This window comes from Artemia sp. Qi Xiang Cuo, chromosome 20, assembly GCF_049724085.1.
Source record: "Artemia sp. Qi Xiang Cuo chromosome 20, ASM4972408v1, whole genome shotgun sequence".
NCBI lineage: Eukaryota > Metazoa > Arthropoda > Branchiopoda > Anostraca > Artemiidae > Artemia > Artemia sp. Qi Xiang Cuo.
In genome coordinates, this window is record NC_142813.1 from 29,552,173 (window position 1) to 29,568,296 (window position 16,124).

Genomic DNA, 16,124 nt, shown 5'->3' on the forward strand with positions numbered 1-16,124 from the left:
ACCATTTCTTCATCACAAGCCATCCAGTTGCTTCCACATGTTTAATTTTGAATAGGATACTTATGATGACTGTGAATGACTTTAGGTGATGATACTGATGATTTTATAGATTTTTAGAGCGCGTCTCCATTTGGCAGATTCTGCACATCTGCCAGAATGCCGAATCCGCAATCATTGTCATCTCCATTTGCGGTTATTCGGCAAAATATTTAAACAACAGGTTCGTGGGTGTACAAAAAACACAATGGATATGCTTCAGATGCGTCTTGTTCAATCAAATTTAGAATTAATGATCTTGTTGCAGAGTTTATCTATGATAACAAACTCGATCTTCACTAATTTATCAAGGTCTAAAAGAGGGAGAGACAATCTCAATGTAAATTCACAGCTCATGGAGCTGCAAAAGCTCAGGAGTGAGCTTTATTCTAAAAGAATTAGGTTTATGCCTCAAACTCACAAGTGGGATAATGTTCGTCAAGGATATACCTATGCTGAGTTCTACAGTTATTTTAGAATAAACTGGGACAGCTTTTATTTGATTGTGAATAAAGTAGAAAATGCTATACAAACAAATGACACAAAATTCAGGCCAGCCATTAGAGTGGACAAGAAAGTTGCTGTTGCCATCTTTATTTTAGCAACAAACAGTGATTATAAAACAGTAGGCTCACTATTTGGCTTGGGAAGGAGTACTTTTGGGAAGTGCTTTCATGATTTTATAGATGCTGCACTGAGAGTTATTGTGCCAAATGGCCTACCAGCTTGGAACAATTAATGGTAAAAGAAAAGGAATTTGACGAACTTTGGGGATTTCCTATGACTATTGGGGCTATAGACGGTTGCCATGTCCCTTTCCACCCTCCCAAAAGATATCACAGTGACTATTATAATTTTAAGGGCTGGTATAGTGTGAATATACTTGTGATATCAGATGCCAAGTACCAATATTTGTATGCTAAAGCAGGCATACCAGGTAGATGTAGTGATGCTGGTGCATTTATGTCCACCAGTATTTACCAAAAAGCTATGAATGGCACTCTTTCCAAGCTATTCAAGGTATTTGAATGGTGTCAAGATTCCATTTCATCTTATTGGGGATGGGGCTTTTAGACTAGAGGCTTGGATGATGAAGCCTTTTAGAAAGCAATCAACTGAGCCAGAAGAAATTCTTTTTAATAAAAGGTAAGCTTTTTGCATTTTCTCTAGGCTCCAAAGCTTTCATCCAAAGATTATAGTCTACTTCTTGAGCTTTCATTAGCAGACCAATTCATGTCTGCTTTATTTAAAGTATTTTTGGTTGTTAGAAACCTCGTTTTAGGTTAAATTAGAAAAAAAAATATCATTCATTTACTAGTATAATTAAAAACTCAAGGTCTTTTAATAAAATTTCTATATTTGACTGTTTATTTAATGAGCAATACATACTACAACAAAAAATAAAGCTGCTAAACTTGTTGTTAAGCATAACCAGCAAATGGCTTCCTTTTTCTTGTCACTGTGAACAGAGTAGGGCAAAAATGTAGAGAATTTAAGGTCCATGTTTTCTCTAAAGCAAGTAATTTTGGTTTTGTTTTTTTTTAAGTAAATTTCTCAGAATAGTATGTTAATAATCAATCAAATATTTCTCAGCTTAGTATAGCTACACAGCTTAAACACTTAACTATGTTATTAAACCTAAATGAATAACAGTTAGAATTCCAAGCTCAGAAGATAATTGGTTCCATAAAAATTAAAAGAAAAATCAATAATGATAACAATAATGTTTATTGTTTTAAAAGCCCTAGGACAATGACAATACAAACTGAAAAATTTAATTATAATGAAATCCTGTAATGGATATGGCTTCAAAAATGAAAGATCTAAGGTTAATGTTTCCTTTGCAAGTTTTGGTATGCTCTCTTTCTGCTCTCCTTTAGTTTGTCAATAAAAACAAAACATTTTAATATTTTTTCATAATTGAGTTTTTTTCTATCCATCTACTGAATTAAATCTTGAAAATTTTATGTAAACTGTTTTACAAATGAAAAATCAAATGTAAATTGGTTGAACATTGTTGATTAAAGACAAATTATTAATTTTATGCATGGTATTTAAGGTTTATATTCCCTGCATATGTTTTGGTATGCTATCTTTCTGCCCTCACAGTTTTAACATGTGAATAAAACCAATCACTTTGCTACTATTTCATAGCTGCAATTCTATTCTATCCATAATCTGAATTAAATTTTGGTTTACCCTGTTTTTAATGTTAAAAAGAAAATGCAAATTGGTTGAAAGTTATTGAAAACAAGACATTTTTTGTATTTTCTTGAGCAGTTTATATCCTTCTCTAAAAGAAAGTAAAATCATGATTCTTGCCAGTCAATGAATTGATCTGACATAAAGGACCCCAGTGATATGTACAGACCTTACCTTAGGACCATTGGGCTGTGTCACTTTCTCTTGTAGGCTACTCCCTCTTGTAAACTCCCTCTTGTAGGTCTTATGCTCTGATGCTTGTGTCCAACCACCCAGCTCTCTTGTGTGTAATATGTTTAAGAAAGTTAATTTTATTTCAGTGCCTAGATTTGTCATGCCCTAAGATATTTTAGATGATTTTGCAAAAGATGGTATCTCCCTTTAATACCGGTCATTATAAAGAATCATGTACTTCAAAAATAGAGTAAAACATTTTATCCAAAGCTCTAGATTGTAAGAACATGTCTTTTTAATTTTGTTCATTTTCTTTTTGTTTTAACTTCATTCTAACTTGGTGTCTCTTATCGAATCTTTTTCCTCACTATGTCTCAGTTGTTTTTTTTTTTTTTTTTTTAATGTTCATATTATTTTATAAAATAACCTAAATTAAATGTTTAAAATTAATAAACCTTTACTCAAGTTTCGACTGTTTATTTTTCTTTTTTATAAAACTATTTAGACTTCAGGGCTATTTTTCGTTTCTTTTAAGAAATAGATTCTTTTTTTTAGGTTGTCCAGAGTAAGAAGGGTCATTGAAAATCTATTCGGCCATGTCAAAACCAGATTTCCAAGGCTTGCTTATAGCTTAAACTTTAAGTTTGGGACAGAAAATAAAGTGTGTGTAGTAGCTTTAGCACTTAATAATTTTTGCTCAATGAGGAACTTTGAAGTGTTGCAGGAGTGGAAAAATTATTTGTCTGGCCTTGAAAGGCATTTACAGAATCGCAGGGTAAACCGTGTCCAGGTCATTGGAGCACAGCCTAGAATATTCCTGCATGAAAGTCACCAGGGGGTCTCTACAAGTGGATCTGATGTCCGACAAGCCTTAGTGAGTCATTTTTGGGCTCAGAGAAGGCAATAAATTCGTGAGTTCAGTTGTTAAGAGTCTGTCACTAATTTTGTTTAGTGCAACTGTTAATTTGGTAATTAAAAAAGTTGTTTTACCTATGGGGATAAAGTATTTATTGCCTTAGAACTGTCAAATTACTACTTTTCTACCCCATGAAATTCAACCAGAGAAGGTTATAAATTTGTGAGTTCAGTTGTCAAGAGTCTGTAACTAATTTTTGTTTAGTGTAACTGTTATTTTGGTAATTAAAAAGTTGTTTTACCTATGGGGATAAAGTATTTATTGCCTTAGAACTGTCAAATTGATAGTTTTCTACCCCATGAAATTCAACCAGAGAAGGCTATAAATTTGTGAGTTCAGTTGTCAAGAGTCTGTCACTAATTTTTGTTTAGTGCAACTGTTATTTTGGTAATTAAAAAGTTGTTTTACCTATGGGGATAAAGTATTTATTGCCTTGGAACTGTCAAATTAACAGTTTTCTACCACCTGAAATTTAACATCATTTTATGTGTAGAAAAGTGTCTCCTAAGATGCCAATTAAAATGAAACTGTCTTGGCTTTAAGTAATACAAAAATAAATATATAAATTCAAATTGCCTTTAAGCAAGAGATCCTAATTCCAGGAGAACATGCAAAATTTTCCATCACAAAATATATTTTATTCACCTTAATTTTTATAACATCTAAAACTATTCAGTTATATGCTTACCAATTAAAAAAACAAGCAGCAGTTATTTGTACTCTTTTTTAATAATCATAATTTTTGGTTTTACTGTGTTAACACTATTTGCCCTCTTTGCATCTGTGGGAGCAGAGGAAATGATATGAATATCATCCATCAAATTGCAAGAATTAGTTTGAAGAACCTTCACATTGCTCATTTTGGGGTGATGGCAGCTATGCATGCTATTCACACTTCTTTTGGATTGTCTTTCTTTTGAAATTTCCTCTAGAATTTCATTATTTTTTTTTAGCAGCATCCACTAGTAATTTTTGAGTTTCAAAGAATGAAGAAGAGTTGTTTCCTCTCTTCCTTCTCTGCAATCTCACTTTCCCTAAGCTCCTGGATTAGGTTTTGCTGTTCTGTCAATAAGGAACCTCTTCTTTGCTTTCTGCTGTGTTTTTGAAAGTCAGCTAAAAAATAAAGAAAAAAAATATGTAGTGATTACTCCTTTATGGAACTAAATTTTTGTTTTTTTGCATAATATTGTATACAGGGTAATAATACTGGCCACTGATTTTAAAGTTTAGTGCCTTTTGTAAATACATGATTGACAATGACATTTTCCCTAAGCTTCTGAATTACTTTTCGCTGCTCTGTCAATAAGGAACCTGTTCTTTACTTTCTGCTATGTTTTTGAAAGTCACAAAAAAAGAAAGGAAAAAAAATGTAGTGATTACTCCTTAATGGAACTATTTTTTTTTGCATAATATTTTATACGTGGTAATAATACAGGCCACTGATTTTAAAGTTTTGTGCCTTTTCTATATATTATACAGGATGATTGTGCAGGCCACTGATTTTAAAGTTTAGTGTCTTTTGTAAATACAGGATAGAAAGATTCTACAGAAAAAGGAAAATGTTGGTATTTCTTGTATTTCCAGTGCAAGTCTCGTAGTTTCAGCATTTTCAACCCCTCTCCCCTTTTTAACGTCTTACTCTTTGTCGTTTCGAGTGAAAAGATGCTTAATAATAGGATTTGAGCATAATTTTAAAAAAATACATTACAGATATGCTTTTCTTCAATTTCAACATTAAGTAACACCCCCCCGCCTACAGACATGTTTGAAAAGGACAAACTATTATAAGCAGAATTAACCAGCATTATTCTAACATGTCCTGTGTTAATAAATAAACAACATGGTTTTTATTTCTATTTGACTGTTGATATGTCAAGTATCTGACTACTGGGTATCTTATGAAACAAAATAATGTATTTGTTATCCTTGCTATTTATTTGGATTTTTTTTATGAGTGTATTATATTTTATTTAACCAGCATTATTCTAATGTTTCTTGTGTTAATAAATAAAAAAAAGATTTTTGATTACTATTTGACTGTTGATATGGCAAGTAACTGACTACTGGGTATCTTAGGAAGCAAATAATGTATTTTTATCTTTGTCATTTATTTGGCTTTTTCTTTAAGTGCAATATATTCTATTTGACCAGCATTATTCTTACGTTTCTTGTGTTAATAAATAAATAACAGAGTTTTTATCACTATTTGACCTATTGATTTGGCAAGTAGCTGACTACTGGGTATCTTATGACGCAAATAAAAGAGGAAAATACTCTCCAATTCTCTATCTAATAATATTTCCAAAAATGAAGATGGGAGAATGTAAATATTGGAGCAATGAACCAATTGCTTTTGCAACAAAGTCATTTTTACTTTACTAATATTAGTAAGACTTCATGAATATACTTACTGGTATCATCTTTGCTAAGCTGTCTTTTCCTTGAAATGCTTGGCCCTGGATTTGCATTTTGAGTTCCTTAAACAGAAAATACACATATATAAATATATATGAGGGGTTAGCTAAACATTGGATCTATATAAAAAAAACATATAACTCGTAATTACATAATTTGATCTTTGTCCAATTTTGAATTCTATCTTGTTTTTTTTTTATATAAAGAACAAGTTAAAAAGTTTCAAAATGTCAACTTTGCTACTAGATTTTCACTAGCAAATATTGTATTTTGTATCAATCTTTTGAGGGAGGTATAGAAATAGTTTTGATTAAAAATAAGTTGTGAATAAATTTACTCCCTCCCCTCCTGGGAAATATTTCACAATTTACCACAAAATTAGTGATGTTTTGGATATAATCAAGAAAAGCATCATTTTTACAGACTTTTCTCAACAAGAATGGAGGTTTTGACTTCATTGCAGTCATGGCAACAGAAGAGGGTGGCTTAAAGGTCCAATATTTTGCATATCTTACCGAAACCTTTTCATAGTACTGCAAACCTGTCTTGAAATGTCTGTTATGGTAAAAACAAAATACCTCAGCCATTAATCATTTCCATTCTTAGTTGTTGCTTTGTGTCAACTTTTTAAGTTGTTTGAAAAAGGAAATAAAACATTGTATTTATAATTCTAAAAATAACAATGTTAGGCCATACATAGTCATGCCAGGAGTTGGAATCCCATTGCCTCAATAAGAAAAACCCCCCTTTCCTTCCAGAAGCTATTGTTCTATTCAACCACAATTCAAGCTAATTTTCCAGTCATTTCTTAGAAAAGATTTATGAATTTCAAAGATCACATGGGAGTTCTTTTTTATTGATCCCAGCAAAATTAATTACTGGGAAAAAATTAAGAAAAACACTCCAAAAATATATACTGTACAAGTTAATTACTAACCTTGATTATGGTTTTCCAACATTTCATCTACATCTGCTTCAATTGATGTTTCATGTGTCTCAGCAATTTCTTCATTGAAAGCTGGGCGTACTCCTAGAAATTTGAAAAATATAAAGCACAAACAAAAAGGTATTAGCTGTCACTGTTGTATTTACAGAGCCATATTAGGAACAAGATTTTCATTTGTTTATATTTGACTCAGAATATTTTTATATCTAAGGTTTTTTATATGGTATTCAAGAAAATTTAAATTGGTCAGCAATTTTTTCTGCCCTGTCATTTAGTTAATTTAATGCCAAGAGTTTCCATTTACAAAAAAAGTTAAAGAGGGCCAATACAAAGTTTCTCCTAGAAAGTAGAGGCAGGGGTGCCTAGTCTTAGAGATAAATTTGAAAATAGAACATAGTCAAAAGAAATCATACAAAAATTAGATAATCCATAACTATAAAGATTCATAATAAATACTTTAAATACTAGATAGTGTGTCCAACAACTTTTTAGGTTGCAAGATTCTACATTATTTTAGCCAGTTTCTAGGGACCTCACAGTGAACCGCAATTTAAAATTTAGGTCTTTGGATATTATAACTAGAAGGCTAAGCATAATTCAAATAAAACACTTTAACTAATAACAAATATAGCAAAAGCCTACCCACAATAGTTTACAACCTGAAACATAGCCTAATTGTTTTTGACATTTCTGTTTTTCTTAAACCTGTTTTTTCTTCATTTTCCATGTTTTGGCAGCTAATAGAATCAGTAAGATACAGCCAAAGCACATATGCAGCTTTGTAGGTATAAGTATGAGATTTGGGACTGTCATAGACCCTAGTAAAGTGTCCTTTTACCCTATTAAAAGTCAACAGAACCTGTAAAGTTTTATAAAGAGCCTAGGTTTATCCCTGGCCCCATTAAGGTGGAGGGGGGCAAGGATGCCTATTATATTTACAAATAGTGTTGAAAGGGGATGAGATGGTAGGCTACTTTTTTTGGTCAATGTGTCCCAAATCATATTATTGAGTTAGGACTAAAGTGAATACACCATTCGATGCATTTTTAATTCTGATTACGACTATACTAATCATTTATATAGGACCTTAAATTAAGCCCCCCCCCTATATAGGCCAATTTAGGGATAGGTTAGGTTAGGTTAGGTTAGGTATAGCCTATATAGGGGGGGGGGCTGACATTCATTTCTGATAGAAATGCTTATTATATTCTTAATCAGAATAAAAAAAGGCATTGAATGGTGTATTAACTTTAGTCCTAACTCAATAATATGATTTGGTATATATTGACCCTTTTTTTCAGTATTACAGCACTTGTTTTAGAAGAGACTGAGCAAACACTTTTCAAAGCAACAATTCCTATAAATGCAAGTTTCAATAAAATATTAAAAAGGTATCATTAGCCATAACAAGTTTAAGAAAGAATCTTACCTAAGATTTCATGCACCTGACTGTAAAATATCCATGCTGGCTTTTCTTCTCCACCTTTCCCTGTATCAGAAGATCTTGGTCGCACTCTATTGTACTGATCTGTTAAGTATCTAATTCTTATTTTTATATCTGTAGGGGATCTCTTCTCATAGCCTTTATCAACCATCAGATTTGCCATTTCCTCACATATAAGAATTTTATTTGCCATTGAACAAAGTTGGTCATAAAAATCCTTCCATATTTCTATTAATACAATCACCTCTTCTGTTGTCCATTTTCTAGAACCCTTTATAGCTTCTGTATCTTTAGCTGTTTTACCCATTTTCATAAATCATCAACAATTTCTTTTAAAAATTCTTTTCTGAGAATATTTACAAGAGTCTTTTATTTGTCCGGCAGTTATTTTGTATCCGCCAAGTCTGATCTCCATTATCCCTGATTCTGCCATCTTGCAGAAAAAGCAACGTCGAAGGTTGCAGAATCTGCAAACTGCCAATACGGAGACGGAAAAGCAGTCTCCATTGAAATAAAATTTGCAGATTTGCAGTGCAGATTTGCAGAATCTGCCAAATGGAGACGCGCTTTTACGGTCTAGCCAAAATTTAGCTACTTATAGCAGAAAGTGACGTGCGCAGTGTGGAAGCCACATTCTGTCATTTTCTGCGAAACACCTATTGGTAAAATGGGTTCCAAATTCCCACACCGTTACAGTATGAGAGGAGTTTCCCGATCTACAATATTAATCTGAATAATATTAAGTTTTAAAGTGTCATTCCTGGCACCTAGAATTTGATAAAGCGGTACCTAAGATCGTCTTGTACCTCCAAAATCTCCCTAAGCATACAAAAAGATGTAACTCGTCCCTAAAATTCCCCTCCACATTACCGTATTCCAAGCTTGGTTGTATGGTTATATTTGCGTTTATTTCCATCTCGCACGGTCGTTAGTTTTCTTTCGTCTTCCCCCTCATTCGTTTCTGATGATTGACGATCTGCGGTATTCAGTATCCATACTATAATGTTCCATGTATTTCGATCTGTGGATCCTGAGTGAGTCAATGAGTAAACGTTACCCACTAATTTTTCGTATTGTTTGGTTTGATACGCGTTGTGTCGTATATCTTGAGAATTACTGCAGATATATATTTTCACAAGCTTGAGTTTTCACCTGTTGTTGATTCAGAGCAACAGCACGTTAATAAAGTTCACAATTACACTAAAAACAAAGTTTTTTGGGTCAACACTTGATTACTGAAAAATTGACTTGTTACATTTTACTGTGGACACAATTTATAGCTTCATGTTTTCACTATTATCCAATAAGAGGCTATCAAGGCAAATCTAATATTATTACAAATATATATTTTTAACTTTATTTTTCGTGCAGTTATATACGCTTTTTACCTGTATCCTTATTATAATTACCTATTGACGCATTATTTTTTTCTTATTTAGTTATTTGTCAGATACCTTAAGTCAGTAAACGCAAACCAGGAACCAGTAATTTTTATTGACTTCATAAATGGAAAGTTTACAGATTTTACACCTCTCTGTAGATACAAACAAATACAGTAAGTTGATTGCATACACGTGCTTTTTCATTTATATAATGGCTATAAGAAAGTATTTTTCCGACCTAACTTGACCTTGTTTCTGACCTACCCGGCGGTAGATGCGCGAGGCCTAACCAAAGTAAAATTTTATCTAAGCAACTGTCTTTAGTTAGCTTTTCAAGGAACTTTTGTGAGAATTTTCCCAATGACTCGGGAGGGGGAGGGAGCAAAAGCAAAGCGGTGCATTTTGCTGCAATACATATTTTTATTATTAGAGGGCCTTCGACTAGTCTTCCTAAAGTTTCTTACAAAGGGTCGTCCACCTATTAAAAAAGGTCGCTGAGTATAGTTGGACTACATTTTGAACAAAGTACAAAAAAGAAATGAGTCAAAGACGAGACATGACTTGTAGGTACGTAAAACAAAGAAAAGAATTACAACCAGAAAAAAGGGACATACCTGCATCATTTTCTCCCGTTCTCTTGCGGTAAGAGACGAGAGTAAATGCAAGTATTGCATTAAGAAGATCTAATCCATAGCCAGATACACTAAAAACAGCAAAAATGGGCACGATCTGCCCATCTACAACTCTTCCAGCAGTCATCACTGTATCTTCATCTTCAACTCTATAAAAAAAAACAAAAAACTAAGACCTAACTAGGGGATGAACAGAATAATAAACTCGGTCTATTATTTTCATCTGAGCCCGCTTGCATCTGCTGAACCAAGAACAAATTGTACCTTTAAATTAAGTCATGTTTTAAACCTTACAGGGCCTTACAAATTAAATTATTTAAAAAAAGCTTTAGAAGAAAAGTAAAAAGCTATATAAAAACCAAAAAAGAGCAAAATAAAGTAAAATAACACGCGTTAAACTCAAAACGACCAGAAATTAAAATGAATGATAAAATAAAAATTAAAAAAGTAAAGACATTACCACAGATAAGAGTTGGGCTACAATGACTCTCACACCCCCTGAGGTTGCAGTGTCTTAGCCTTATCCATATTCCTCTAGTTAATTTGTAACCCTTATTTTCAGCAAAAAATTATTTTTTGTTATAAGATAAGCATGCAGTTATTACAGAGATAGCAACAAAAACTGCGTTGTTCGCGTTGGAAGGGCTAGGGGTATTTGAAGGATTCAAAGAACACCTGGACCTTCAATCATACAATGCTTGACAATGCTACCATAAGGATTCAATCCCAAGGATTAAAACAGGCCAATGAAGGACAGTTTTGGCCCGAGGTGCTTCAAAGATGTCAAATCATCAGACGGGAGACTGCTAAAACCAACTAATACGTTTTGATTGATTTATCTGGGATCTACATATACAGGTATTTTCTGTAGTAGCTTGCTGAAAAAGTGATTGAAAAGTCGAAAGCGTGGGAATCACTTGAAAGTGGGTGGATAGGTAACTATAAAAACTCCTCAAGAAATATTAGAGCGCTGACTTGTACCATCTAGGCTTCTAAGTTTCATACTTCGGTGGATCCCAACTTTAACATATTGGAAGCCTAACACTATTTCAGCCAAAAAAAAACAAAAAAGACCAGCGACCTGAAGTAAATTTTTTGCCAAAAATCCCGTTTACTGTAGAGATGTCCCAATTAAATTCCAGACAGATCTCCAAACTATTGTGGAGGAGGTAGATAGGGCTCAGAAGTGCTCAAACCTCAGAAAATGTCTCCCGACAGTCTCTTGCCTAAATATTCCTACCCACAACGTTTCAAGCTAATCAGAGAAGTTACATACAAGGATCGGGGAAGGGGTTACAACTCTACAAATACATATTCTCTAATCTCAAAGGTTGAACGTACACCGTGATTCCCAAGCCGATAGGAGAAAATACCTGGTCTTCATCTCTGCTGAAAAATTGTTGGTGACGGATGATGTTGGAGAGGGCACTGGTCTGCTTTGCGCCTCTAATTATAACGTTTGAAATTTCTAGTATGATTCCAGTGAAATAAGATGGGAAAATCCACAAGCCTTGGGAGGGTTGTTGGTAGAGTCACTGGCTCACTTTAGCCGTTCAATTATAGTGATTGAAAATCCTTTCTGATAAAAATTTGGCAGTTTTGGAAGGGTAATGGTCTTTACATGTATGGTTGCAATATTTGCAAGATTGAGGTCTCAGCAAGTTACGGAAATACCGGTATTGAAACCGGCTCAGGTTATACCCACAATTATAAAGATTTAATATTTTTGAGTGATTCGAGTTTTATATATATTCGAGCGATTCGAGTATTCGAGTGCAGAAATTCCCTTTTCTATTAAAGTGTATTTGTGAAGATTTGACAAATTACATAATTTTTGGCCTTCGCCCTAGGGGTTGTTTAGGTTTTACCCCCTATTAAGTATATTTTTTTTATGTTTTGATCATTCTTGGAGAAATATATAATTAATATATTTGATCCAATGCCATTAAAACAACAAGAAGAGTAGGAGGATTTTGCTCCTCAATCACTTTGGGTCTTAATAAGGGCATCGGAACTTTCAAGTTCTGAACGGATGAGCCACTTCCTTACTTTCTACGAACACCTCTTTTACATGAAACGGCCGTAAACAAAAATATTGGTTTACATGTAAAGAGGTTTACATGAAACCTCTCTTTACGTAGACAATACTATTCCGTTAACCCGGATAGGCATCCTTCTCATATTTCTTCAATAGCCAGGCTTTAAAAATAAATACAATTTTAATCATAGGCGGAGCGATAGAGCTGCCTAAGCAAAGAACGATGTTGGCACATTGTATAATTTTTTTTTCTTGGTCTTAGACCAGGGCACTTTGCATCAAAAGAGTTATTGTAGAGACTTCAGAAAGGGCACATTTAATTGAAAATCGGAGGGGCTTGTGTCTTTTTTAATAGTCTAAAGAGATTGGAATGCAACTAACCCCCCTACCCACGCCCATCATTCCCCCAAACACATCCAATCAAATTTTGACATAGCCATTTTGTTCAGCGTAGTTGATTTCCAGATAGAAAATATGTTTTTGAGAAGGTCACTCCCCCACAACCCTCAGGGCAAGGGTTTTAAGTTATGCCCTGGGGGCACGTAAGAACGATGTTGGCACAATGTATTATTTATTATTTTTTTCCTTTAAACCAGGGTACTTCGTATCGAACAAGTTGTCGTAGGAACTTCGAAAAGGGCTCATTCAATTGGAAATCGGAGTGGCTTTTGCCCTTTCTAATAGTCGAAAGTGATTTAAACAAACACCCCTTTCACGCCCACCATTTCCCAAAACACATCCAATCAAAATTTTGAGATAGCCATTTTGTTCAGCGTAGTTGATTTCCAGATAGAAAATATGTTTTTGAGGAGGAAAGTCCCCCAGAGCCCCCAGGGCAAGGGTTACAAGTTATGCCTTGGGGGCATATAAGGTTTTCATAAAAGGCGTTGTTGTAGAAGCTTCAAAAAGAACTCATTCGGAAGGTAAGACTACGGGAAATGGCAAATTGTGGGAGCCAAAATGACTTGGAAGGCAGCTATCCCTCCTCTCGCACCCACAATTTCTCTAACCCCAGACACTCAACGCATAATGATAGCCTGGTTGTTTCACGCAACAGATAGGCTTAAAAACTAGGTCTGCCTGGATGACAGCTTCCAAAACCGTCAGGGTAAAGGTTGTAAGAAATGCCCTGGGGGCATAAAAGGTTTTTATACAACGCTTTGTCGTAGAAACTTCAAAAAGGGCTCATTCGATTGAAAATTGAAATGGCTAGTGCCCTTTTTAATAGTCAAAAGTGATTGGAAGGCAACTAACAACCCTTCCACGCCCAACATTTCTCCGAACTCATCCAATCAAAATTTTGAGTTAGCTTTTTTGTTCCACACAGTTTAAAGTTCAGGAAATTATACATTTGAGCAGGACACTCCCCCCGCAGTCTTCAGGGCAAGGGTTATAAGTTATGCCCTGGGGGAATATAAGTTTTTATTGAAAACTTGAAAAAGGGCTCCTTCGATTGGAAATTTAAAGGGCTAGTGCCCTTTTTAATAGTCGAAAGTGATAGGAGGCAACTAACCCCCCTCTCACGCCAACTATTTCTCCAAACACATCCAATCAAAATTTTAAAATAGCCATTTTGTTCAACGTAGTTGAAAGTTCTGGAAATTAGGTCTCTGAGGATGACAACCCCCTCACAGTCCTCAGGGCAAGGATTGTAAGTTGCGCCCTTGGGGCATATAAGGTTTTTATAGAAAGAATTGTCGTAGAAACTTCAAAATGGGCTCATTCGATTGGTAATTGAAATGGCTAGTGCCCTTTTTAATAGTCGAAAGTGATTGGAAGGCAACTAACCTTCCACGCCCATCATTTCCCAAAAAACATCCAATCAAAATTTTGAGATAGCCATTTTGTTCCACGCAGTTTAAAGTTCAGGAAATTATACCTTTGATTAGAACACTCCACCCACAGTCTTCAGGGCAAGGGTTATAAGTAATGCCCAGGGGGCATATAAGTTTGTATTGAAATCTTTGTCGTAGAAACTTGAAAAAGGGCTCTCGATTGGAAATTCAAAGGGCTAGTACCCTTTTTAATAGTCAAAAGTGATTTGAGGGCTAACCCCCCTCTCACGCCCACCTTTCCCCCACACATATCCAATCAAAAGTTTAAGATACCCATTTTATTCAACGTAGTTGAAAGTTTTGGAAATTAGGTCTTTAAGGATGACAACCCCTCCACCCCACAGCCCTCAGGGAAGGGGTCGTAAGTTATGCCCTGGAGGCATGTAAGGTTTTAATAGAAAGCGATGTTGTAGAAACTTCAAAAATGGCTCAGTCAATTGGAAATTGAAAAGGCTAGTGCCCTTTTAATAGTCGAAAGTGACTGAAGGGCAACTAACCCCCCTCGCACGCCCACCATTTCCCCAAACACATCCAATCAAAATTTTGAGATATCTACATTGTTCAACGTAGGCGAAAGTTCTGGAAATTAGGTCTTTTAGGATGATAACCCTGTCAGAACCCTCAATGGAAAAGTTGTAAGTTATGCCCTGGGGGGATGTAAGGTTTATATTGAAAGTTGTTGTAGAAATTTCAAAAAGGGCTCATTTGATTGTAAATTGAAATTGCCCTTTTTAATAGTCGAAAGTGAATGGAGAGTAATTAACCCCCATCTCACGCCCACCATTTCGCCGAACACATTCAATCAAGTTTAGAGATAGCCATTTTGTTCAACGTAGTTGTAAGTTCTGGAAATTATGTATTTAAGGATGACGAACCCCCCAGAGCCCTCAGGGCAAGGGTTGTAAGTTATGCCATAGGGGCATATAAGGTTTTTATAGATAGAGTTGTCGCAAAAACTTCAAAAGGGGCTCATTCAATTGCAAATTGAGAGGCCTGGTTTCTTTTTAAATAGTTCAAAGTGATTGGAGGGTACCTACCCCTCTCTCATGCCCACCAGTCCCCCAAACACATCCAATAAAAATTTTCAGATAGCCATTTTGTTCAACGTTGCAGAAAGTTCTGGAACTTAGATCTTAGAGGATGATAGCCCCCCCAAGCCCTCAAGGCAAGGGTTGTAAGTTATGCCCTGGGGGCAAATAAGGTTTTTATTGAAAGCGTTGTCGTAGTAACTTCAAAAGAGCTCATTTGTATAGGAATTGAAAGGGCAAGCGCCTTTTCTAAGCGTTAAAAGTGATAGGAGAGCAACTAGCGCCCCTCTCCCGCCCACTATTTTCCCAGACACATCCAATCAAAATTTTGAGATAGCCATTTTGTTTAACGTAGTTGAAAGTTCTGGAAATTAGGTCTTAGAGGATGACAACCACCCTCACAGCCATTAGGGTAAGGGTTGTAATTTATACCCTGGGGCACATAAGGTGTTTATAGAAAGCGCTGTCGTAGAAACTCGAAAAGGGCTCATTCGATTAGAAATCGAAAGGCCTAGTGCCCTTTTTAATAGTCTAATGTGATTGGAAGGCTTGATATTTTTATAGTAAATATCGATGTGGGTATAATGTATTATTTTGTTGTTGTTGTTGTTGTTTAGACCAGGGGACTTCGTATCGAAGGAGTTGTCGTAGGAACTTCGAAAAGGGCTCATTCGATTGAAAATAGAAATGGCTAATGTCCCTTTTAATAGTCGAAAGTGAATGGAAATTCTAATCCCCCTCCCACACCCACCCTGCCATTTGCCTTTATGTTTAAAAACTAAATGTTGCCTTAAGATTTAATAGAAACACACTGTGTTAATGCTAATTCTCAATAAGGCATCTGAGCAGTATCCCAAGAAAAATTTATGGAATTATGTTCAGAATTTCGGGGATACTTCTGCCCTTAAAATTCAACCAAGTCAAAATAAAGTAAGTGTATAGATGCTATCAAAGAAAGTAAACAGATTTTTTTGCGAATGGTATCCAGTTTTCTATTTCAGGTCAACTAGAGGAGGTATGAAACTAAATTAAACAGTACTATCTGTGTCCAGATTTTTAAAAGGGTGCATGACGTT

The 16,124-nt window shown here is 34.9% G+C and overlaps 3 protein-coding genes across 4 annotated transcripts in view; 1 reads left to right on the plus strand and 2 right to left on the minus strand.

The window, feature by feature from the left end:
• The window catches only part of LOC148940069 (GTP-binding protein 2-like), a 45,352-nt gene that overhangs the window by 12,122 nt on the left and 17,106 nt on the right, over positions 1–16,124 (minus strand). Inside the window, 4 exon segments of the mRNA XM_089106066.1 lie at positions 3–30; positions 9,588–9,667; positions 10,130–10,186; positions 10,188–10,296. Coding sequence (XP_088962192.1) covers positions 3–30; positions 9,588–9,667; positions 10,130–10,186; positions 10,188–10,296 — 274 coding nt within the window.
• LOC148940070 (uncharacterized) lies at positions 539–4,272 on the plus strand. Its single transcript, XM_089106355.1, has 2 exons — positions 539–1,182; positions 2,968–4,272. Exons 1-2 carry the CDS (start codon positions 1,031–1,033, stop codon positions 3,317–3,319), a joined length of 504 nt encoding a protein of 167 aa, XP_088962481.1. The 5' UTR covers positions 539–1,030; the 3' UTR covers positions 3,320–4,272.
• On the minus strand, positions 5,428–8,670 carry LOC148940071 (myb/SANT-like DNA-binding domain-containing protein 1). Of its 2 annotated transcripts, XM_089106353.1 has the most exons (3): positions 8,119–8,670; positions 6,681–6,773; positions 5,428–5,805 (listed from the first exon to the last, which is right to left on the minus strand). In XM_089106353.1, the coding sequence occupies exons 1-3, from the start codon at positions 8,444–8,446 to the stop codon at positions 5,699–5,701; spliced, it is 528 nt and encodes a 175-aa protein (XP_088962479.1). In that variant the 5' UTR covers positions 8,447–8,670; the 3' UTR covers positions 5,428–5,698. The 2 variants fall into 2 exon arrangements, with proteins under 2 accessions (XP_088962479.1, XP_088962480.1); XM_089106354.1 differs by lacking the exon at positions 6,681–6,773.

Coding starts and splice junctions, on each gene's coding strand:
- LOC148940070 (XM_089106355.1), top strand. CDS start 1,031: ATGGCACTCTTTCCAAGCTATTCAAGGTATTTGAATGGTGTCAAGATT. Junction 1,183..2,967: donor GAAATTCTTTTTAATAAAAG/GTAAGCTTTTTG, acceptor TCTTTTTTTTAG/GTTGTCCAGAGTAAGAAGGG.
- LOC148940071 (XM_089106353.1), bottom strand. CDS start 8,446: ATGAAAATGGGTAAAACAGCTAAAGATACAGAAGCTATAAAGGGTTCT. Junction 6,774..8,118: donor TCAGGTGCATGAAATCTTAG/GTAAGATTCTTT, acceptor TCAAATTTCTAG/GAGTACGCCCAGCTTTCAAT. Junction 5,806..6,680: donor GTTGGAAAACCATAATCAAG/GTTAGTAATTAA, acceptor TTTCTGTTTAAG/GAACTCAAAATGCAAATCCA.